At 53.1% G+C, this 26,715-nt stretch overlaps 1 protein-coding gene across 1 annotated transcript in view; it reads right to left on the minus strand.

The window, feature by feature from the left end:
- Window positions 1-26,715, minus strand: part of DRGX (dorsal root ganglia homeobox) — a 57,328-nt gene that overhangs the window by 13,144 nt on the left and 17,469 nt on the right. The window contains exon 3 of the mRNA XM_075610151.1: window positions 25,118-25,219. Within this exon, the coding sequence (XP_075466266.1) occupies window positions 25,118-25,219 (102 nt within the window). The remainder of the gene's footprint in view (window positions 1-25,117; window positions 25,220-26,715) is intronic.

Raw genomic sequence — 26,715 nt, forward strand, 5'->3', positions numbered from 1 at the left:
TGCGCGCACGTTTAATACGTGTGGGAACGCGCCCCGTGCGCGCACGTTTAATACGTGTGGGAACGCGCCCCGTACGCGCACGTTTAATACGTGTGGGAACGCGCCCCGTGCGCGCACGTTTAATACGTGTGGGAACGCGCCCCGTGCGCGCACGTTTAATACGTGTGGGAACGCGCCCCGTGCGCGCACGTTTAATACGTGTGGGAACGCGCCCCGTGAACGCTTTGCGAAGGTTTGGCAGATTTACAAACTGCCGCAAAAAACCTGCGCGCATCTATCAGCCGCAGGACGTCCCTCTCCGGCAGTGCGCGGGTTAAGGACGCGCCACTCTCCTGTCTGCTCATCGTACGGGTGTTTATTAGTTATCGGTAATTAATGATTCTCGTTATTATATTTAAGTAGCCTTTAATACCATGCGCCGGCGAGCGCTGAGTAATGAGAATCTTTATTCGGAATGTGGGTCACTTAAACACAAGCCGCGTCTCTTAATTGAGCGAAGGTCAGAGCTGGAAGGATCTTTAATTGAGTTATTTTTCATTATCATATTTTAATGACTTTGCACTGCCGGGCTGGGGAGAAACTCGTTAATTTCCCTATTTAGGTTTTTGTTTGACAACATCAGGCTTTTATCTGCTGTACATTAATCATCATTGAATGGGTGAGAGGGTCCTGTATGGAGAGGACCACCCCCCCTTCCCCCCCCCCCCCCACCTCCCCACCTCACACACACCCAGAACGTGCAGTGGTGACACCCCCCCCCTCCTATCTGTGTCACCTCCCTCCTCTCTGTGTCACCTCCCCCTCTCTGTGTCACCTCCCCCTCCCTGTCATCTCCCCCTCTCTCTGTCACACCCCTCTCTGTGTCACCTCCCCCTCCCTGTCATCTCTCCCCTCTCTGTGTCACCCCCCCTCTGTGTCATCTCCCCCTCCCTGTGTCACCTCCCCCTGCCTGTGTCACCTTCCCCCTCCCTGTGTCACCTTCCCCCTCCCTGTGTCACCTTCCCCCTCCCTGTGTCACCTCCCCCTCTCTGTGTCAGCTCCCCCCTCTATGTGTGACCACCCTCTCTGTGTCACCTCCCTCCTCTCTGTGTCCCCTCCCTGTCACCTCCCCCTTCTCTGTCACACCCCTCTATAGCCGCTCGCTCCGTGTGCCCCTATAGCCGCTCGCTCCCTGTGCCCCTATAGCCGCTCGCTCCGTGTGCCCCTATAGCCGCTCGCTCCCTGTGCCCCTATAGCCGCTCGCTCCATGTGCTTCTATAGCTGCTCGCTCCCTGTGCCACTATAGCCGCTCGCTCCCTGTGCCTCTATAGCCGCTCGCTCCCTGTGCCCTATAGCTGCTCGCACCCTGTGTGTATCTATAGCCGCTCGTTCCCTGGACCCCTATAGCCGCTCGCTCCCTGTGTGTCCCTATAGCCGCTCGCTCCCTGTGTGTCCCTATAGCCGCGCTCTCCCTGTGTGCCTCTATAGCTGCTCGCTCCCTGTATGTCTCTATAGCCACTCGCTCCCTGTGCCCCTATAGCCGCTCGCTCCCTGTGCCCCTATAGCCGCTCACTCCCTGTGTGCCCCTATAGCTGCTCCCTGTGCCCCTGTAGCCACTCGCTCACTGTGGCCCTATAGCCGCTCACTCCCTGTGTGCACCTATAGCCGCTCCCTGTGCCCCTATAGCCGCTCGCTCCCTGTGTGTCCCTATAGCTGCTCGCTCCCTGTGTGTCCCTATAGCTGCTCGCTCCCTGTGCCTCTATAGCCGCTCGCTCCCTGTGCCCCTATAGCTGCTCGCTCCCTGTGTGTCCCTATAGCTGCTCGCTCCCTGTGTGCCTGTTTAGCCGCTCGCTCCCTGTGCCCCTATAGCTGCTCGCTCCCTGTGTGTCCCTATAGCTGCTCGCTCCCTGTGTGCCTCTATAGCCGCTCGCTCCCTGTGCCCCTATAGCCGCTTGGTCCCGGTGCCCCTATAGCCGCTCACTCCCTGTGTGCGCCTATAGCCGCTCCCTGTGCCCCTATAGCCGCTCGCTCCCTGTGTGTCCCTATAGCCGCTCGCTCCCTGTGTGTCCCTATAGCTGCTCGCTCCCTGTGTGCCTCTATAGCCGCTCACGCCCTGTGCCCCTATAGCCGCTTGGTCCTGGTGCCCCTATAGGCGCTCGCTCCCTGTGTCCCTATAGCTGCTCGCTCCCTGTGCCCCTGTAGCAGCTCGCTCCCTGTGTGCCCCTATAGCCGCTCGCTCCCTGTGTGCCCCTATAGCAGCTCGCTCCCTGTGTGCCCTATAGCAGCTCGCTCCCTGTGTGCCCCTATAGCCGCTTGGTCCCGGTGCCCCTATAGGCGCTCGCTCCCTGTGTCCCTATAGCTGCTCGCTCCCTGTGCCCCTATAGCAGCTCGCTCCCTGTGTGCCTCTATAGCCACTCGCTCCCTGTGTGCCTCTATAGCCGCTCACGCCCTGTGCCCCTATAGCTGCTCCACTGGTTTACTAAAGTCTCCCGGCTGCAAAATTGGAGCAAAGAACAGCACCAGATTTATTAAAGAATAGAAACACTGTATTAAGCACCGGGAGTTGTTCTCGGATTAAATCTGGTGCTGTTCTCCTTTCCCTGGTTTTGCCCCAGGTTTAAATGGGGGAGACTTTGGTAAATAACCCCCCTGTGTCCCTATAATATTCCTGTTCCCCCCTAACCAGCGCCCCGTGTGACGATGACGGGGTCCCCAGGACACCAATTAAAGCATTATGCCCCGCTGGTGGACCCCTGCGCCCCCTGCTCTCTATATAGACCCCTGCGCCCCCTGCTCTCTCTATACAGGCCTCTGCTCTCTCTATACAGGCCCCTGCGCCCTCTGCTCTCTCTATACAGGCCCCTGCGCCCTCTGCTCTCTCTATATAGACCCCTGCGCCCCCTGCTCTCTCTATACAGGCCCCTGCGCCCTCTGCTCTCTCTATACAGGCCCCTGCGCCCTCTGCTCTCTCTATACAGGCCCCTGCGCCCTCTGCTCTCTCTATACAGGCCCCTGCACCCTCTGCTCTCTCTATACAGGCCCCTGCGCCCTCTGCTCTCTCTATACAGGCCCCTGCACCCTCTGCTCTCTCTATACAGGCCCCTGCGCCCTCTGCTCTCTCTATACAGGCCCCTGCGCCCCCTGCTCTCTCTATACAGGCCCCTGCGCCCCCTGCTCTCTCTATACAGACCCCTGCGCCCTCTGCTCTCTCTATACAGGCCCCTGCGCCCTCTGCTCTCTCTATACAGGCCCCTGCGCCCTCTGCTCTCTCTATACAGACCCCTGCGCCCTCTGCTCTCTATACAGACCCCTGCGCCCTCTGCTCTCTCTATACAGACCCCTGCGCCCTCTGCTCTCTCTATACAGGCCCCTGCGCCCTCTGCTCTCTCTATACAGGCCCCTGCGCCCTCTGCTCTCTCTATACAGACCCCTGCGCCCCCTGCTCTCTCTATACAGACCCCTGCGCCCTCTGCTCTCTATACAGACCCCTGCGCCCTCTGCTTTCTCTATACAGACGCCTGCGCCCTCTGCTCTCTCTATACAGGCCCCTGCGCCCTCCGCGCTCTCTATACAGGCCCCTGCGCCCTCCGCTCTCTATATAGACCGCTGCGCCCTCCGCTCTCTCTATACAGACCCCTGCGCCCTCCACTTTCTCTATACAGACCCCTACACCCTCCGCGCTCTCTACTCTCTCTATACAGACCCCTGCGCCCTCTGCTCTCTCTATACAGACCCCTGCGCCCTCTGCTCTCTATACAGACCCCTGCGCCCTCTGCTCTCTCTATACAGACGCCTGCGCCCTCTGCTCTCTCTATACAGACCCCTGCGCCCTCTGCTCTCTATACAGACCCCTGCGCCCTCTGCTCTCTCTATACAGACCCCTGCGCCCTCTGCTCTTTCTATACAGGCCCCTGCGCCCTCTGCTCTCTCTATACAGCTCCCTGCGCCCCCTGCTCTCTATACAGACCCCTGCGCTCTCTGCTCTCTCTATACAGCTCCCTGCATCCTCTGCTCTCTCTATACAGACCCCTGCATCCCTGCTCTCTGTATACAGCTCCCTGCATCCCCTGCTCTCTGTATACAGCTCCGTGCATCCCCTGCTCTCTGTATACAGCTCCCTGCATCCCCTGCTCTCTGTATACAGCTCCCTGCATCCCCTGCTCTCTGAATACAGCTCCCTGCATCCCCTGCTCTCCGTATACAGCTCCCTGCATCCCCTGCTCTCTGTATACAGCTCCCTGCATCCCCTGCTCTCCGTATACAGCTCCCTGCATCCTCTGCTCTCTGTATACAGCTCCCTGCATCCCATGCTCTCTGTATACAGCTCCCTGCATCCCCTGCTCTCTGTATACAGCTCCCTGCATCCCCTGCTCTCTGCATACAGCTCCCTGCATCCCCTGCTCTCTGTATACAGCTCCCTGCATCCCCTGCTCTCTGCATACAGCTCCCTGCATCCCCTGCTCTCTGTATACAGCTCCCTGCATCCCCTGCTCTCTGCATACAGCTCCCTGCATCCCCTGCTCTCTGCATACAGCTCCCTGCATCCCCTGCTCCCTGCATCCCCTGCTCTCTGTATACAGCTCCCTGCATCCCCTGCTCTCTGTATACAGCTCCGTGCATCCCCTGCTCTCTGTATACAGCTCCCTGCATCCCCTGCTCTCTGTATACAGCTCCCTGCATCCCCTGCTCTCTGAATACAGCTCCCTGCATCCCCTGCTCTCCGTATACAGCTCCCTGCATCCCCTGCTCTCTGTATACAGCTCCCTGCATCCCCTGCTCTCCGTATACAGCTCCCTGCATCCTCTGCTCTCTGTATACAGCTCCCTGCATCCCATGCTCTCTGTATACAGCTCCCTGCATCCCCTGCTCTCTGTATACAGCTCCCTGCATCCCCTGCTCTCTGCATACAGCTCCCTGCATCCCCTGCTCTCTCTATACAGACCCCTGCGCCCCCTGCTCTCTCTATACAGACCCCTGCGCCCTCTGCTCTCTATACAGACCCCTGCGCCCTCTGCTTTCTCTATACAGACGCCTGCACCCTCTGCTCTCTCTATACAGGCCCCTGCGCCCTCCGCGCTCTCTATACAGGCCCCTGCGCCCTCCGCTCTCTATATAGACCGCTGCGCCCTCCGCTCTCTCTATACAGACCCCTGCGCCCTCCACTCTCTCTATACAGACCCCTACACCCTCCGCGCTCTCTACTCTCTCTATACAGACCCCTGCGCCCTCTGCTCTCTCTATACAGACCCCTGCGCCCTCTGCTCTCTATACAGACCCCTGCGCCCTCTGCTCTCTCTATACAGACGCCTGCGCCCTCTGCTCTCTCTATACAGACCCCTGCGCCCTCTGCTCTCTATACAGACCCCTGCGCCCTCTGCTCTCTCTATACAGACCCCTGCGCCCTCTGCTCTTTCTATACAGGCCCCTGCGCCCTCTGCTCTCTCTATACAGCTCCCTGCGCCCCCTGCTCTCTATACAGACCCCTGCGCTCTCTGCTCTCTCTATACAGCTCCCTGCATCCTCTGCTCTCTCTATACAGACCCCTGCATCCCCTGCTCTCTGTATACAGCTCCCTGCATCCCCTGCTCTCTGTATACAGCTCCGTGCATCCCCTGCTCTCTCTATACAGCTCCCTGCATCCCCTGCTCTCTGTATACAGCTCCCTGCATCCCCTGCTCTCTGAATACAGCTCCCTGCATCCCCTGCTCTCCGTATACAGCTCCCTGCATCCCCTGCTCTCTGTATACAGCTCCCTGCATCCCCTGCTCTCCGTATACAGCTCCCTGCATCCTCTGCTCTCTGTATACAGCTCCCTGCATCCCATGCTCTCTGTATACAGCTCCCTGCATCCCCTGCTCTCTGTATACAGCTCCCTGCATCCCCTGCTCTCTGCATACAGCTCCCTGCATCCCCTGCTCTCTGTATACAGCTCCCTGCATCCCCTGCTCTCTGCATACAGCTCCCTGCATCCCCTGCTCTCTGTATACAGCTCCCTGCATCCCCTGCTCTCTGCATACAGCTCCCTGCATCCCCTGCTCTCTGCATACAGCTCCCTGCATCCCCTGCTCCCTGCATCCCCTGCTCTCTGTATACAGCTCCCTGCATCCCCTGCTCTCTGCATACAGCTCCCTGCATCCCCTGCTCTCTGTATACAGCTCCCTGCATCCCCTGCTCTCTGTATACAGCTCCCTGCATCCCCTGCTCTCTGTATACAGCTCCCTGCATCCCCTGCTCTCTGTATACAGCTCCCTGCATCCCCTGCTCTCTGTATACAGCTCCCTGCATCCCCTGCTCTCTGTATACAGCTCCCCGGGTTACAAGCCTGGGTTACAGTCCCTGTAATTGCGCGTCCCGCGCCCTCCTGTCTGCTAATTACCTGATTCATCTCACTTTGTGCTGTGGGGGGGGGGGGGGGGGGGGTGACAGGGGGAGGGGGGTGACTGTGGGGAGGGGGGTGACAGGGGGAGGGGGGTGACTGTGGGAAGGGGGTTGACAGGGGGAGGGGGGTGACTGTGGGGAGGGGGGTGACTGTGGGAAGGGGGTTGACAGGGGGAGGGGGGTGACAGGGGGAGGGGGGGGTGATTGGGGAGGGATTTCAACTTTAATTATATGTCTGACCCCAGAACTGAGACAAGACTGTGTGATCACAACACACACACCACAATGCCAGCACACGTGTCACACAGCAGCACAGCATAGTATCACAACACACACACCACAATGCCAGCACACTAGTGTCACACAGCAGCACAGCATAGTATCACAACACACACCACAATGCCAGCACACGTGTCACACAGCAACACAGCATAGTATCATGACACACACACATCTATCTATCTATCTATCTATCTATCTATCTATCTATCTATCTATCTATCTATCTATCTCTGTATCTATCTCTGTATCTATCTCTGTATCTATCTCTGTATCTATCTCTGTATCTATCTCTGTATCTATCTATCTCATCTCTCTAATCTATCTATCTCTTTATCTCTCCGTATCTGCCTAGCTATCTTTATCTGCCTCTCCATCTGAAACCACTTATCTATGTATTTCTCTCCCTATTAAGCCGTTCTGCTATGGAACGTTCTGCTCATTTAGGAGACAAATGTTACAAAGTTTCCCAGGGTGAAATGACAGCAGAAACCGGATTATCAAAACCGGATTATCAGAAACCGGATTATCAAAAACCGGATTATCAGGGACAGGATTATCAGGGACAGGATTATCAGAAACCGGATGATCAGAAACCGGATTATCAGGGACCGGATTATCAGAAACCGGATTATCAGAAACCGGATTATCAGGGACCGGATTATCAGGGACCGGATTTATCAGAAACCGGATTATCAGGGACCGGATTATCAGAAACCGGATTATCAGAAACCGGATTATCAGGGACCGGATTATCAGGGACTGGATTATCAGGGACTGGATTATCAGGGACCGGATTTACCAGAAACCGGATTTATCAGAAACCGGATTATCAGGGACCGGATTATCAGAAACCGGATTATCAGGGACCGGATTATCAGGGACCGGATTATCAGAAACCGGATTATCAGAAACCGGATTATCAGGGACCGGATTATCAGGGACCGGATTTATCAGAAACCGGATTATCAGGGACCGGATCCCCACAGGAAGCCATGGGAGGAATCCCTGCCAGCAAATCTGGTGCCGTTTTCTTGCACTGGGCGGCTGATAAATAGACCCCTTATAATGACGCCTGTTCAGGGTTCTTATTTCATAAACCGATTTACTGACTGAACCTTCTCAAGACATTTACTCAGGGGGCAAACACACCACTTACACAGCACATACACAGCACATACACAGCACTTACACAGCACTTACACAGCACATACACACCACTTACACACCACATACACACCACTTACACACCACTTACACAGCACATACGTGTATTTATAACATGTGTTACAGGCAGTAAAACAGTGAGAGTTACCTCTCGCTCTCACGCATGTCCTGGGCACAGAGTTATAACGTGTTACAGGCAGTAATACAGTGAGAGTTACCTCTCGCTCTCACGCATGTCCTGGGCACAGAGTTATAACGTGTTACAGAAAGTAATACAGTGAGAGTTAACTCTCGTTCTCACGCATGTCCTGGGCACAGAGTTATAACATGTCACAGGCAGTAATACAGTGAGAGTTACCTCTCGTTCCCACGCATGTCCTGGGCACAGAGTTATAACATGTGTTACAGGCAGTAATACAGTGAGAGTTACCTCCCGTTCTCACGCATGTCCTGGGCACAGAGTTATAACATGTGTTACAGGCAGTAATACAGTGAGAGTTACCTCTCGTTCTCACGCATGTCCTGGGCACAGAGTTATAACATGTGTTACAGGCAGTAATACAGTGAGAGTTACCTCCCGTTCTCACGCATGTCCTGGGCACGGAGTTATAACATGTGTTACAGGCAGTAATACAGTGAGAGTTACCTCTCGTTCTCACGCATGTCCTGGGCACAGAATTATAACATGTGTTACAGGCAGTAATACAGTGAGAGTTACCGCTCGTTCTCACACATGTCCTGGGCACAGAGTTATAACGTGTTACAGGCAGTAATACAGTGAGAGTTACCGCTCGTTCTCACGTTTGTCCTGGCACAGAGTTATAACGTGTTACAGGCAGTAATACAGTGAGAGTTACCTCTCGCTCTCACGCATGTCCTGGGCACAGAGTTATAACGTGTTACAGAAAGTAATACAGTGAGAGTTAACTCTCGTTCTCACGCATGTCCTGGGCACAGAGTTATAACATGTCACAGGCAGTAATACAGTGAGAGTTACCTCTCGTTCCCACGCATGTCCTGGGCACAGAGTTATAACATGTGTTACAGGCAGTAATACAGTGAGAGTTACCTCTCGTTCTCACACATGTCCTGGGCACAGAGTTATAAAGTGTTACAGGCAGTAATACAGTGAGAGTTACCTCTCGCTCTCACGCATGTCCTGGGCACAGAGTTATAACATGTGTTACAGGCAGTAATACAGTGTGAGTTACCGCTCGTTCTCACGCATGTCCTGGGCACAGAGTTATAACGTGTTACAGGCAGTAATACAGTGAGAGTTACCTCTCGCTCTCACGCATGTCCTGGGCACAGAGTTATAACATGTGTTACAGGCAGTAATACAGTGAGAGTTACCTCTCGTTCTCACGCATGTCCTGGGCACAGAGTTATAACATGTGTTACAGGCAGTAATACAGTGAGAGTTACCTCTCGTTCTCACACATGTCCTGGGCACAGAGTTATAACATGTGTTACAGGCAGTAATACAGTGAGAGTTACCTCTCGCTCTCACGCATGTCCTGGGCACAGAGTTATAACATGTGTTACAGGCAGTAATACAGTGAGAGTTACCTCTCGTTCTCACGCATGTCCTGGGCACAGAGTTATAACGTGTGTTACAGGCAGTAATACAGTGAGAGTTACCTCTCGCTCTCACGCATGTCCTGGGCACAGAGTTATAACGTGTTACAGGCAGTAATACAGTGAGAGTTACCTCCCGTTCTCACGCATGTCCTGGGCACAGAGTTAAGATCACAAATACATGTATACAGGCTGCATATACAGGACTAGTATACAGGCAGCACTGACCGGACTAGTATACAGGCAGCACTGACAGGACTAGTGTCATGGAACAGGAATACCCCTGAGAAATGAGAAATGTGCAAGAGAAATGTACCGATGAACTACGATGCACAGCGTTCCAGACAACAAGGAACGATAACAAGCAAACACCATCAAGGGAAAATAGAGGATTCCCGAAGTTAACAGTCAAGGAGCTCTCTAAAGACGGACTAAGCAGTTTGGTGACTCCGCTACCATTCCATTCACCAAAAGGACGCTTCCCAAACAATGGAGAACATGCCATCTCTAGGTTCACTTCGCACCTCCGCGACCTAAAAAGGGAACCAGAGACCAAAAACAACTTTGTGGCCTTCATCCAGAAGATATTCTTTACCGGCCACGCAAAGCAACTCTCAGAACGTGCACGGGGCGAATGGAGACCACAGGGAGAAGAGTGAATGGCTACACCATATGCTCAATAGACGGCAAAGTGAACATGCCCCTTCCCACACTCATCGAGTGCAACCACATGGCCACAAACAGGGACGAGATTCCCACACCAGACATGGCACTCCATTACCCCCACCTCAAAGGAATAGCCAACCACATCCGGCCGGTAGAACAAGGCGCCAAGATCCTGCTGCTGCTCGGTAGGGACATCATGAGGGTACATAAAGTCCGTAAACAGCATAACGGACCCCACAACGCGCCATACGCCCAAAGACTTGACCTAGCATGGGTGATAGTGGGCAACACGTGCACCAACAAAGAGCACGGGCAAGACTACGTTGATGCCCGCAGAACAGTGGTGACAGAATGTGGACACACATCTCTCTCTGAACCATGTCTTGGCCATCTCCAAGTGACCGAAGGGCCAAGTGAAGAGAAAAGACAAGGTCATACCCCTGAGACCAACAAAGACATCCTCACGTCGATGGGATGCGACAATGGCTTAGGATGCTCAGCAGTCCAGACAGCTAAGGATGATGAGTCAATTCCACCGAAGGAAGAGAGTAACCTCCCAAAGGTGACCGACAAAGGGATCGTCCAAAAAACAATAAACGATCAACCAGTCCTCTCGCGAGCAATGGCACAACTAAGATGTACAGTTGTTCCTCTCCATAGAGTATCAAGCGACAAAGCAACCAGCTGCCACGGCTGGCATAGCCGCAAAAGATTGCGCCCCACAGGTGAATCCACAGTGTCAAAAAGATTGTCCTCTCCTACGTCTAAAAAGAGACAGCCACAGAGACATTTCATAAGGGGATTTACTAGGGCAAAAGAGACTGTTCTTCGTTACGTCCAGGAAGAAAATAACCTCCCGATGGCAGTTAACAAAGAAACACAAAAGCGTTTCACCAAACTACGTGGAGATGTTCTCGTGCAAGAGAAATGTACCGATGAACTACGGTGCACAGCGTTCCAGACAACAAGGAACGATAACAAGCAAACACCATCAAGGAAAGATAGAGGATTCCCGAAGTTAACAGTCAAGGAGCTCTCTAAAGACGGACTAAGCAGTTGGGTGACTCCGCTACCATTCCATTCACCAAAAGGACGCTTCCCAAACAATGGAGAACATGCCATCTCTAGATTCACTTCGCACCTCTGCGACCTAAAAAGGGAACCAGAGACCAAAAACAACTTTGTGGCCTTCATCCAGAAGATATTCTTTACCGGCCACGCAAAGCGAGCACCTCTAATGGAGGAAGGTGAAGAATGTCGGTACCTCCAATCACCTGGGGCCTACCACCCTCAGGAACCCGATCAAATCCGGGTAATGTTCAACCCCAGCACTCAGCTTCAGGGAGTCTCTCTGAGAGACGCCCTCTTTACTGGACTAGATTCGACAGCCAGTCTTCCAGAAGTGTTGTTCCGCTTCCGCAAGGAACCAAAAGCCATCTCCTGCCGAACGCCAGGTGATAGGGCGACAAGCTACCACGACTGGCACACTTACAAGGGGATGTGCTCTGTGGATAAAACTACAGAGACAAAAGGACTGTTTTCTCACAAGGCTAAAAGGAAACAGTGCCAGAGACTCTTACAAAAGACATTGTGGTGCATCAAGCTAACCAAGAGCTGTGCATCCACCTGGCTTCCCTTACTGGAAGGTTGGCCAAAGGACTTTGACGCCAGTGGTACCGGCCGGTATCACCTTGCTATGGGAATATGGACCTTTGCATTGTTATGTTATGTTTGCATTGCACATATGTTCCACATAGCCTGTCATATAGTGGTATCTACAGATACCAGACGGGGAGTGTCATGGAACAGGAATACCCCTGTCTGCACTTCTGTTTCACCCCCCCCTTTCCTAGCAGCCCTGCTTGCCAGTTTATTAGTGCCAGCTGTATGTGTTTGGTTCTGCACACAAACACAGTGCTTGTGTGATAAATACAGTGCCATTTCCCGTCTCCCAGCAGCTTGCTGTATTAGAGATGCAACATTATTGCTACATGTTGTAGCTCCCCCAGACACTCCTGTGAGTTGCCATAGCAGCCCCAGCCTTTCTCTCAAATGGGCTAGTCTGCTTTCTCCCCCTCTGCTCTGCCCACAGATGGTCTGTCCCCAGACTATCTTACTACCCAGCATACATTGCCATTTCCTTTCCACCACACCGCTGGACGAGTGAGTACCTCGCTGTAACCCCTGTAATGGTGCTGCAGGATTATCTTTTCACCTCCCTTTACTACTAAGCACACACAGAGATATTTAGACCTACACCTCTACACAAGAGACTGTTTTCCCTGCTTTCCCCAAAATAAAGTAAGAAAAGAAACAGACCTTGTCGTGCTTGGAAAAGAGGGCGAGTTGACACTATCTGAGCTAAGTCATCCTACACGTGACCCTCTGGCTTCCAGAATAACTAGTATACAGGCAGCACTGACAGGACTAGTATACAGGTGGCACTGACAGGACTAGTATACAGGCAGCACTGACAGGACTAGTATACAGGCAGCACTGACAGGACTAGTATACAGGCAGCACTGACAGGACTAGTATACAGGCAGCACTGACAGGACTAGTATACAGGCTGCACTGACAGGACTAGTATACAGGCAGCACTGACAGGACTAGTATACAGGCAGCACTGACAGGACTAGTATACAGGCTGCATATACAGGACTAGTATACAGGCTGCATATACAGGACTAATATACAGGCTGCACTGATAGGACTAGTATACAGGCAGCACTGACAGGACTAGTATACAGGCGGCACTGACAGGACTAGTATACAGGCGGCACTGACAGGACTAGTATACAGGCGGCACTGACAGGACTAGTATACAGGCAGCACTGACAGGACTAGTATACAGGCTGCATATACAGGACTAGTATACAGGCGGCACTGACAGGACTAGTATACAGGCGGCACTGACAGGACTAGTATACAGGCTGCATATACAGGACTAGTATACAGGCTGCATATACAGGACTAGTATACAGGCGGCACTGACAGGACTAGTATACAGGCTGCATATACAGGACTAGTATACAGGCAGCACTGACAGGACTAGTATACAGGCAGCACTGACAGGACTAGTATACAGGCAGCACTGACAGGACTAGTATACAGGCGGCACTGACAGGACTAGTATACAGGCGGCACTGACAGGACTAGTATACAGGCGGCACTGACAGGACTAGTATACAGGCGGCACTGACAGGACTAGTATACAGGCTGCATATACAGGACTAGTATACAGGCTGCACTGACAGGACTAGTATACAGGCAGCACTGACAGGACTAGTATACAGGCGGCACTGACAGGACTAGTATACAGGCAGCACTGACAGGACTAGTATACAGGCTGCATATACAGGACTAGTATACAGGCGGCACTGACAGGACTAGTATACAGGCGGCACTGACAGGACTAGTATACAGGCTGCATATACAGGACTAGTATACAGGCTGCATATACAGGACTAGTATACAGGCAGCACTGACAGGACTAGTATACAGGCAATACTGATAGGACTAGTATACAGGCAGCACTGACAGGACGTATACAGGCAGCACTGACAGGACTAGTATACAGGTGGCACTGACAGGACTAGTATACAGGCTGCACTGACAGGACTAGTATACAGGCGGCACTGACAGGACTAGTATACAGGCAGCACTGACAGGACTAGTATACAGGCTGCATATACAGGACTAGTATACAGGCTGCATATACAGGACTAATATACAGGCTGCACTGATAGGACTAGTATACAGGCAGCACTGACAGGACTAGTATACAGGCGGCACTGACAGGACTAGTATACAGGCGGCACTGACAGGACTAGTATACAGGCGGCACTGACAGGACTAGTATACAGGCAGCACTGACAGGACTAGTATACAGGCTGCATATACAGGACTAGTATACAGGCGGCACTGACAGGACTAGTATACAGGCGGCACTGACAGGACTAGTATACAGGCTGCATATACAGGACTAGTATACAGGCTGCATATACAGGACTAGTATACAGGCGGCACTGACAGGACTAGTATACAGGCTGCATATACAGGACTAGTATACAGGCAGCACTGACAGGACTAGTATACAGGCAGCACTGACAGGACTAGTATACAGGCAGCACTGACAGGACTAGTATACAGGCGGCACTGACAGGACTAGTATACAGGCGGCACTGACAGGACTAGTATACAGGCGGCACTGACAGGACTAGTATACAGGCGGCACTGACAGGACTAGTATACAGGCTGCATATACAGGACTAGTATACAGGCTGCACTGACAGGACTAGTATACAGGCAGCACTGACAGGACTAGTATGCAGGCGGCACTGACAGGACTAGTATACAGGCAGCACTGACAGGACTAGTATACAGGCTGCATATACAGGACTAGTATACAGGCGGCACTGACAGGACTAGTATACAGGCGGCACTGACAGGACTAGTATACAGGCTGCATATACAGGACTAGTATACAGGCTGCATATACAGGACTAGTATACAGGCAGCACTGACAGGACTAGTATACAGGCAATACTGATAGGACTAGTATACAGGCAGCACTGACAGGACGTATACAGGCAGCACTGACAGGACTAGTATACAGGTGGCACTGACAGGACTAGTATACAGGCAGCACTGACAGGACTAGTATACAGGCGGCACTGACAGGACTAGTATACAGGCGGCACTGACAGGACTAGTATACAGGCTGCATATACAGGACTAGTATACAGGCGGCACTGACAGGACTAGTATACAGGCTGCACTGACAGGACTAGTATACAGGCGGCACTGACAGGACTAGTATACAGGCTGCACTGTCAGGACTAGTATACAGGCGGCACTGACAGGACTAGTATACAGGCGGCACTGACAGGACTAGTATACAGGCGGCATTGACAGGACTAGTATACAGGCAGCACTGACAGGACTAGTATACAGGCTGCATATACAGGACTAGTATACAGGCGGCACTGACAGGACTAGTATACAGGCGGCACTGACAGGACTAGTATACAGGCGGCATATACAGGACTAGTATACAGGCTGCATATACAGGACTAGTATACAGGCAGCACTGACAGGACTAGTATACAGGCAGCACTGATAGGACTAGTATACAGGCGGCACTGACAGGACTAGTATACAGGCGGCACTGACAGGACTAGTATACAGGCGGCACTGACAGGACTAGTATACAGGTGGCACTGACAGGACTAGTATACAGGCAGCACTGACAGGACTAGTATACAGGCGGCACTGATAGGACAAGTATACAGGCGGCACTGACAGGACTAGTATACAGGCAGCACTGACAGGACTAGTATACAGGCAGCACTGACAGGACTAGTATACAGGCAGCACTGACAGGACTAGTATACAGGCGGCACTGACAGGACTAGTATACAGGCGGCACTGACAGGACTAGTATACAGGCGGCACTGACAGGACTAGTATACAGGCAGCACTGACAGGACTAGTATACAGGCGGCACTGACAGGAATAGTATACAGGCGGCACTGACAGGACTAGTATACAGGCTGCATATACAGGACTAGTATACAGGCGGCACTGACAGGACTAGTATACAGGCGGCACTGACAGGACTAGTATACAGGCTGCATATACAGGACTAGTATACAGGCGGCACTGACAGGACTAGTATACAGGCTGCATATACAGGACTAGTATACAGGCAGCACTGACAGGACTAGTATACAGGCAGCACTGACAGGACTAGTATACAGGCGGCACTGATAGGACTAGTATACAGGCAGCACTGACAGGACTAGTATACAGGCTGCATATACAGGACTAGTATACAGGCGGCACTGACAGGACTAGTATACAGGCAGCACTGACAGGACTAGTATACAGGCAGCACTGACAGGACTAGTATACAGGCGGCACTGATAGGACTAGTATACAGGCAGCACTGACAGGACTAGTATACAGGCAGCACTGATAGGACTAGTATACAGGCGGCACTGACAGGACTAGTATACAGGCTGCACAGATAGGACTAGTATACAGGCGGCACTGACAGGACTAGTATACAGGCGGCACTGACAGGACTAGTATACAGGCAGCACTGACAGGACTAGTATACAGGCGGCACTGACAGGAATAGTATACAGGCTGCATATACAGGACTAGTATACAGGCGGCACTGACAGGACTAGTATACAGGCAGCACTGACAGGACTAGTATACAGGCGGCACTGACAGGACTAGTATACAGGCGGCACTGACAGGACTAGTATACAGGCGGCACTGACAGGACTAGTATACAGGCTGCATATACAGGACTAGTATACAGGCGGCACTGACAGGACTAGTATACAGGCTGCATATACAGGACTAGTATACAGGCGGCACTGACAGGACTAGTATACAGGCGGCACTGACAGGACTAGTATACAGGCGGCACTGACAGGACTAGTATACAGGCTGCACTGACAGGACTAGTATACAGGCAGCACTGACAGGACTAGTATACAGGCTGCATATACAGGACTAGTATACAGGCTGCACTGACAGGACTAGTATACAGGCGGCACTGACAGGACTAGTATACAGGCGGCACTGACAGGACTAGTCTACAGGCGGCACTGACAGGACTAGTCTACAGGCGGCACTGACAGGACTAGTATACAGGCGGCACTGACAGGACTAGTATACAGGCGGCACTGACTGGACTAGTATACAGGCGGCACTGACAGGACTAGTATACAGGCGGCACTGACAGGACTAGTATACAGGCGGCACTGACAGGACTAGTATACAGGCGGCACTGACAGGACTAGTATACAGGCTGCATATACAGGACTAGTATACAGGCGGCACTGACAGGACTAGTATACAGGCTGCATATACAGGACTAGTATACAGGCGGCACTGACAGGACTAGTATACAGGCGGCACTGACAGGACTAGTATACAGGCGGCACTGACAGGACTAGTATACAGGCTGCACTGACAGGACTAGTATACAGGCAGCACTGACAGGACTAGTATACAGGCTGCATATACAGGACTAGTATACAGGCTGCACTGACAGGACTAGTATACAGGCGGCACTGACAGGACTAGTATACAGGCGGCACTGACAGGACTAGTATACAGGCGGCACTGACAGGAATAGTATACAGGCGGCACTGACAGGACTAGTATACAGGCTGCATATACAGGACTAGTATACAGGCGGCACTGACAGGACTAGTATACAGGCGGCACTGACAGGACTAGTATACAGGCTGCATATACAGGACTAGTATACAGGCGGCACTGACAGGACTAGTATACAGGCTGCATATACAGGACTAGTATACAGGCAGCACTGACAGGACTAGTATACAGGCAGCACTGACAGGACTAGTATACAGGCGGCACTGATAGGACTAGTATACAGGCAGCACTGACAGGACTAGTATACAGGCTGCATATACAGGACTAGTATACAGGCGGCACTGACAGGACTAGTATACAGGCAGCACTGACAGGACTAGTATACAGGCAGCACTGACAGGACTAGTATACAGGCGGCACTGATAGGACTAGTATACAGGCAGCACTGACAGGACTAGTATACAGGCAGCACTGATAGGACTAGTATACAGGCGGCACTGACAGGACTAGTATACAGGCTGCACAGATAGGACTAGTATACAGGCGGCACTGACAGGACTAGTATACAGGCGGCACTGACAGGACTAGTATACAGGCAGCACTGACAGGACTAGTATACAGGCGGCACTGACAGGAATAGTATACAGGCTGCATATACAGGACTAGTATACAGGCGGCACTGACAGGACTAGTATACAGGCAGCACTGACAGGACTAGTATACAGGCGGCACTGACAGGACTAGTATACAGGCGGCACTGACAGGACTAGTATACAGGCGGCACTGACAGGACTAGTATACAGGCTGCATATACAGGACTAGTATACAGGCGGCACTGACAGGACTAGTATACAGGCTGCATATACAGGACTAGTATACAGGCGGCACTGACAGGACTAGTATACAGGCGGCACTGACAGGACTAGTATACAGGCGGCACTGACAGGACTAGTATACAGGCTGCACTGACAGGACTAGTATACAGGCAGCACTGACAGGACTAGTATACAGGCTGCATATACAGGACTAGTATACAGGCTGCACTGACAGGACTAGTATACAGGCGGCACTGACAGGACTAGTATACAGGCGGCACTGACAGGACTAGTCTACAGGCGGCACTGACAGGACTAGTCTACAGGCGGCACTGACAGGACTAGTATACAGGCGGCACTGACAGGACTAGTATACAGGCGGCACTGACTGGACTAGTATACAGGCGGCACTGACAGGACTAGTATACAGGCGGCACTGACAGGACTAGTATACAGGCGGCACTGACAGGACTAGTATACAGGCGGCACTGACAGGACTAGTATACAGGCGGCACTGACAGGACTAGTATACAGGCTGCATATACAGGACTAGTATACAGGCGGCACTGACAGGACTAGTATACAGGCTGCATATACAGGACTAGTATACAGGCGGCACTGACAGGACTAGTATACATGCGGCACTGACAGGACTAGTATACAGGCGGCACTGACAGGACTAGTATACAGGCTGCACTGACAGGATTAGTATACAGGCAGCACTGACAGGACTAGTATACAGGCTGCATATACAGGACTAGTATACAGGCTGCACTGACAGGACTAGTATACAGGCGGCACTGACAGGACTAGTATACAGGCGGCACTGACAGGACTAGTCTACAGGCGGCACTGACAGGACTAGTCTACAGGCGGCACTGACAGGACTAGTATACAGGCGGCACTGACAGGACTAGTATACAGGCGGCACTGACTGGACTAGTATACAGGCGGCACTGACAGGACTAGTATACAGGCGGCACTGACAGGACTAGTATACAGGCGGCACTGACAGGACTAGTATACAGGCGGCACTGACAGGACTAGTATACAGGCGGCACTGACAGGACTAGTATACAGGCAGCACTGACAGGACTAGTATACAGGCAGCACTGACAGGACTAGTATACAGGCGGCACTGACAGGACAAGTATACAGGCTGCATATACAGGACTAGTATACAGGCGGCACTGACAGGACTAGTATACAGGCAGCACTGACAGGACTAGTATACAGGCGGCACTGACAGGACTAGTATACAGGCGGCACTGACAGGACTAGTATACAGGCGGCATTGACAGGACTAGTATACAGGCAGCACTGACAGGACTAGTATACAGGCTGCATATACAGGACTAGTATACAGGCGGCACTGACAGGACTAGTATACAGGCGGCACTGACAGGACTAGTATACAGGCGGCACTGACAGGACTTGTATACAGGTGGCACTGACAGGACTAGTATACAGGCGGCACTGACAGGACTAGTATACAGGCGGCACTGACAGGAATAGTATACAGGCGGCACTGACAGGACTAGTATACAGGCGGCACTGACAGGACTAGTATACAGGCGGCACTGACAGGACTAGTATACAGGCGGCACTGACAGGACTAGTATACAGGCGGTACTGACAGGACTAGTATTCAGGCGGCACTGACAGGACTAGTATACAGGCGGCACTGACAGGACTAGTATACAGGCAGCACTGACAGGACTAGTATACAGGCGGCACTGACAGGACTAGTATACAGGTGGCACTGACAGGACTAGTATACAGGCGGCACTGACAGGACTAGTATACAGGCGGCACTGACAGGACTAGTATACAGGCTGCATATACAGGACTAGTATACAGGCGGCACTGACAGGACTAGTATACAGGCTGCACTGACAGGACTAGTATACAGGCGGCACTGACAGGACTAGTATACAGGCGGCACTGACAGGACTAGTATACAGGCGGCATTGACAGGACTAGTATACAGGCAGCACTGACAGGACTAGTATACAGGCTGCATATACAGGACTAGTATACAGGCGGCACTGACAGGACTAGTATACAGGCGGCACTGACAGGACTAGTATACAGGCGGCACTGACAGGACTTGTATACAGGCGGCACTGACAGGACTAGTATACAGGCGGCACTGACAGGAATAGTATACAGGCGGCACTGACAGGACTAGTATACAGGCTGCATATACAGGACTAGTATACAGGCGGCACTGACAGGACTAGTATACAGGCGGCACTGACAGGACTAGTATACAGGCGGCACAGACAGGACTAGTATACAGGCAGCACTGACAGGACTAGTATACAGGCTGCATATACAGGACTAGTATACAGGCTGCACTGACAGGACTAGTATACAGGCGGCACTGACAGGACTAGTATACAGGCGGCACTGACAGGACTAGTATACAGGCGGCACTGACAGGACTAGTATACAGGCGGCACTGACAGGACTAGTATACAGGCGGCACTGACAGGACTAGTATACAGGGAGTTGGGGTAATGCTGAGCTTTAGCTGCTCCAGACTATTTTCCAGTGTGAGGAAATGGATATTCTCTGATGCAATTCAGTACCTTAGAGACGCGGACAAATTAGTGTAGAACATTATCACTAGTTAATTATGAATGACCGATTAATCAAGCTAATCTAATATTCCACATTATGTTGATGTTATTAAAGTGCACCGTGAAAGTGACAGATAGCTTTCATTTATTCTCGCTGGCCAAATGCGCTCTCTGAACTCATGTCAAGAATGTGCCGGAAGAAATGTCCGCACCGCTCCCTGTGTCACATGGAGGACGCCCAGGAGCCGGGATCTGGGGTACTCGCAGTATTATTAGCAGTATTATTATCAGTACTACGGCGTCAGGTAATCCTCACACAATTACTGGATTCTAATAGGAAACATGCACACATTAAATGTTACTATACGCAGGCAGCAAGAGCAGGGCTGGCAACTCCAGTCCTCAAGGGCCACCAACAGGTCAGGTTTTCAGGATATCCCTGCTTCAGCACAGGTGGCTCAATCTGAGCAACTGATTGAGCCACCTGTGCTGAAGCAGGGACTGATTGAGCTGCCTATGCTGAAGCAGGGATATCCTTAAAACCTGACCTGTTGGTGGCCCTTGAGGACTGGAGCTCCCCCCCCCCTCTAGACTGTTAGCTCTGAGGATCAGAGCCCTCATTAGCTTCTGTCCTAATTGGTATCCAACTCTGTGTATGTAATGTACAGAACTCTGTACCCCCCTTTGTACCGCGCTGCGGAGTGTAATGTACAGAACTCTGTACCCCCTTTGTACCGCGCTGCGGAGTGTAATGTACAGAACTCTGTCCCCCCTTTGTACCGCGCTGCGGAGTGTAATGTACAGAACTCTGTACCCCCCTTTGTACCGCGCTGCGGAGTGTAATGTACAGAACTCTGTACCCCCCTTTGTACCGCGCTGCGGAGTGTAATGTACAGAACTCTGTCCCCCCTTTGTACCGCGCTGCGGAGTGTAATGTACAGAACTCTGTCCCCCCTTTGTACCGCGCTGCGGAGTGTAATGTACAGAACTCTGTCCCCCCTTTGTACCGCGCTGCGGTGTGTAATGTACAGAACTCTGTCCCCCCTTTGTACCGCGCTGCGGAGTGTAATGTACAGAACTCTGTACCCCCTTTGTACCGCGCTGCGGAGTATGTAATGTACAGAACTCTGTACCCCCCTTTGTACCGCGCTGCGGTGTGTAATGTACAGAACTCTGTACCCCCCTTTGTACCGCGCTGCGGAGTGTGTAATGTACAGAACTCTGTACCCTCTTTGTACCGCGCTGCGGTGTGTGTAATGTACAGAACTCTGTCCCCCCTTTGTACCGCGCTGCGGTGTGTGTAATGTACAGAGCTCTGTACCCCCTTTGTACCGCGCTGCGGAGTGTAATGTACAGAACTCTGTACCCCCTTTGTACCGCGCTGCGGAGTGTAATGTACAGAACTCTGTCCCCCCTTTGTACCGCGCTGCGGAGTGTAATGTACAGAACTCTGTCCCCCCTTTGTACCGCGCTGCGGAGTGTAATGTACAGAACTCTGTCCCCCCTTTGTACCGCGCTGCGGAGTGTAATGTACAGAACTCTGTCCCCCCTTTGTACCGCGCTGCGGAGTGTGTAATGTACAGAACTCTGTACCCCCTTTGTACCGCGCTGCGGAGTGTAATGTACAGAACTCTGTCCCCCCTTTGTACCGCGCTGCGGAGTGTAATGTACAGAACTCTGTACCCCCCTTTGTACCGCGCTGCGGAGTGTAATGTACAGAACTCTGTCCCCCCTTTGTACCGCGCTGCGGAGTGTAATGTACAGAACTCTGTACCCCCCTTTGTACCGCGCTGCGGAGTGTAATGTACAGAACTCTGTACCCCCCTTTGTACCGCGCTGCGGAGTGTAATGTACAGAACTCTGTCCCCCCTTTGTACCGGGCTGCGGAGTGTAATGTACAGAACTCTGTCCCCCCTTTGTACCGGGCTGCGGAGTGTAATGTACAGAACTCTGTACCCCCCTTTGTACCGCGCTGCGGAGTGTAATGTACAGAACTCTGTACACCCCTTTGTACCGGGCTGCGGAGTGTAATGTACAGAACTCTGTCCCCCCTTTGTACCGGGCTGCGGAGTGTAATGTACAGAACTCTGTACCCCCCTTTGTACCGCGCTGCGGAGTGTAATGTACAGAACTCTGTCCCCCCTTTGTACCGCGCTGCGGAGTGTAATGTACAGAACTCTGTACACCCCTTTGTACCGCGCTGCGGAGTGTAATGTACAGAACTCTGTACACCCCTTTGTACCGGGCTGCGGAGTGTAATGTACAGAACTCTGTCCCCCCTTTGTACCGGGCTGCGGAGTGTAATGTACAGAACTCTGTACCCCCCTTTGTACCGCGCTGCGGAGTGTAATGTACAGAACTCTGTCCCCCCTTTGTACCGCGCTGCGGAGTGTAATGTACAGAACTCTGTACCCCCCTTTGTACCGCGCTGCGGAGTGTAATGTACAGAACTCTGTCCCCCCTTTGTACCGCGCTGCGGTGTGTGTAATGTACAGAGCTCTGTACCCCCTTTGTACCGCGCTGCGGAGTGTAATGTACAGAACTCTGTACCCCCTTTGTACCGCGCTGCGGAGTGTAATGTACAGAACTCTGTCCCCCCTTTGTACCGCGCTGCGGAGTGTGATGTACAGAACTCTGTCCCCCCTTTGTACCGCGCTGCGGAGTGTAATGTACAGAACTCTGTCCCCCCTTTGTACCGCGCTGCGGAGTGTAATGTACAGAACTCTGTACCCCCTTTGTACCGCGCTGCGGAGTGTGTAATGTACAGAACTCTGTACCCCCTTTGTACCGCGCTGCGGAGTGTAATGTACAGAACTCTGTACCCCCTTTGTACCGCGCTGCGGAGTGTAATGTACAGAACTCTGTCCCCCCTTTGTACCGCGCTGCGGAGTGTAATGTACAGAACTCTGTACCCCCCTTTGTACCGCGCTGCGGAGTGTAATGTACAGAACTCTGTCCCCCCTTTGTACCGCGCTGCGGAGTGTAATGTACAGAACTCTGTACCCCCCTTTGTACCGCGCTGCGGAGTGTAATGTACAGAACTCTGTACCCCCCTTTGTACCGCGCTGCGGAGTGTAATGTACAGAACTCTGTACACCCCTTTGTACCGCGCTGCGGAGTGTAATGTACAGAACTCTGTCCCCCCTTTGTACCGGGCTGCGGAGTGTAATGTACAGAACTCTGTACCCCCCTTTGTACCACGCTGCGGAGTGTAATGTACAGAACTCTGTCCCCCCCTTTGTACCGCGCTGCGGAATGTGTTGGCACTTTACAAATAAACAATCATATTACACAGAGATATGAGCCGGCTACGATCATATGAAGGCACACAGCGGCACACAGCGGCACACAGCGGCACACAGCGGCACACAGCGGCACACAGCGGCACACCGCGGCACACAGCGGCACACAGCGGCACACAGCGGCACACAGCGGCACACCGCGGCACACAAACAGTTTCTGCGGTATTATCTGATGTGAGTGTTTCTTATTATAACGGGTTTTGTTTCTCTTAGTCCAGCGTTCCACAATATCAACCAAAGAGGTGATACTGCTGCTCTACACGGCAATAAGGCACTCTGGCATTGGGTTACCATTAGGGAATATGAAGCTCACAGGCCTCATCACTGTGAAAGGCCGATACAGTCATTGGTAGTATAGAAAGAGACCCAGGAGGTGGGTTATTTTTAAAATGAATTTACCAGAACGTGACCCATCCCGGCCGTGAAATCAGAGGTCCCGGTAATTGCTTATTACACTAAAATAACAAAGACAGAACACACAATCCCATTTTCAGCCAGAGGAAAATATCCATATCATTCTTTGGTGCTTGATATATCCACGCACCCACGGATCCACATGCAACCACGCACCCACCCACGGATCCACACCCACCCACCCACGGATCCACATGCAACCACCCACGGATCCACACACACCCACGGATCCACACGCACCTACCCACAGATCCACACGCACCCTTGCTCCCTCCCACGGATCCACACGCACCCACGGATCCACATGCAACCACGCACCCACCCACGGATCCACACCCACCCACCCACGGATCCACACACACCCACGGATCCACACGCACCTACCCACAGATCCACACGCACCCTTGCTCCCTCCCACGGATCCACACGCACCCACCCACGGATCCACATGCACCCACGGATCCACATGCACCCACGCACCCACCCACGAATCCACACGCACCCACGGATTCACATGCACACACGGATCCACACACACCCATGCTCCCACCCACGGATCCACACGCTCCCACCCACGGATCCACACGCACCCACGGATCCACACCCACACACGGATCCACACGCACCCACGGATCCACACCCACCCACGGATCCACACGCACCCACGGATCCACACCCACCCACGGATCCACACGCACCCACGGATCCACACGCACCCACGGATCCACACGCATCCACGCACCCACCCACGGATCCACCCGCACACACGTGTCAGACGCTGCAGCTGGCGTTTGGGTTTAGGGTAACATACCTGCACTCTGGCCTCTGTCAAGTTGATTTTCATGGCAAGTTCCTCTCTGGTGAACACATCGGGATAGTGAGTCTGAGCAAACACGGCTTCTAAGGCTTCCAGCTAGAGAGAAACACACAGGTATCAGGGGGGCGATCGGGGGGAGAGCGGGGGTGAGGGGGGGCGAGGGGGGAGAGCGGCCCCCCGCTAAGTACTGAGCCGTTTCAAAGCTGGAGAAAGCGGGGGGGCTATTAGTGGGGAGAAGCTGGGGTACGGGGTGGGTTTTAATGGGGTGCAGATGAACTAGCTTCTTTTATTTCATTATTGTGGCTCCTCTGTTAGTGAGGGGTACACAGGGGGCACGTGTGCGGGGAATATAAATACCAAACGATGGGGTTCAATCTGATACTGTGACGCGCTATGTACATTAATGGCGCTATATAAATAAAGACATACAATACAATACAACATGAGTCTCTAAGGGAATTATTAAAACAGTCCCCCCACACACACACCCCTCCCTGCCACCCCCCACACACACCCTCCCTGCCACACCCACACACACCCTCCCTGCCACACCCACACACACCCTCCCCTGCCACACCCCACACCCCCCCTCTCCGCCACCCCCACACACACCCTCCCTGCCACCCCCACACACACCCTCCCCGCCACCCCCCACACACACCCCCCCCCTGCCACCCCCTACACACCCCCCCTCCCTGCCACCCCCCACACACCACCTCCCCGCCACCCCCCCACACCCCCCTCCCACCACCCCCCACCCCCCCCTCCCCGCCACCCCCCCACACACACCCTCCCTGGCACACCCACACACCCCCTCCCCCGCCACCCCCCCACACACACACCCCCCTTCCACCCCCTACACCCCCCCCCTCCCTGCCACCCCCACACACCCCCCTCCCGCCACCCCCACACCCCCCTCCCTGCCACCCCCACACCCCCCTCCCTGCCACTCCCACACCCCCTCCCTGCCACCCCACACTCCCTCCCTGCCACCCCCACACCCACCCTCCCTGCCACCTCCCACCCCCGCTCCCCCGCCACCCCCACATCCCCCTCCCTGCCACTCCCCACCTCCGCTCCCCCGCCACCCCCATACCCCCCCTCCCTGCCACCCCCCACACCCACCCACCCTGCCACCCCCCCACCCCCCCGCCACCCCCACACCCCCCTCCCCCCCACACCCACCCACCCTGCCACCCCCCCCACCCCCCGCCACCCCCACACCCCCCCTCCCCCCCACACCCCCCTCCCTGCCACCCCCCACATGTCGGTACAGTATATTGCCTCCTGAACATTTTTTTTAGTCTTTATGATCTCTTTAATCTCTAGCTCCTGAGGTAACCATGGAAACATTGGGACTGCGCTGGACTCTCGGGAGAGCGCCATTTTAACCTCCCAGACAATTAATATTGCAAACATTTATATCTCTTGGCCAGAGCATCCGATTTAAAAAACGAAAAAATACAATAAATAGAAATGCTAAAGTAAAGGTAAATGGCGTAAATGGCGGCTTTACTGTCTCCCGTCTGTAAAACTGGGGGGAAAACAGCATCAGATTTATCAAAAGAAAAACGCCAATTATTTTCAATGGG

Source organism: Ascaphus truei, chromosome 8 (genome assembly GCF_040206685.1).
Source record: "Ascaphus truei isolate aAscTru1 chromosome 8, aAscTru1.hap1, whole genome shotgun sequence".
Lineage (NCBI taxonomy): Eukaryota > Metazoa > Chordata > Amphibia > Anura > Ascaphidae > Ascaphus > Ascaphus truei.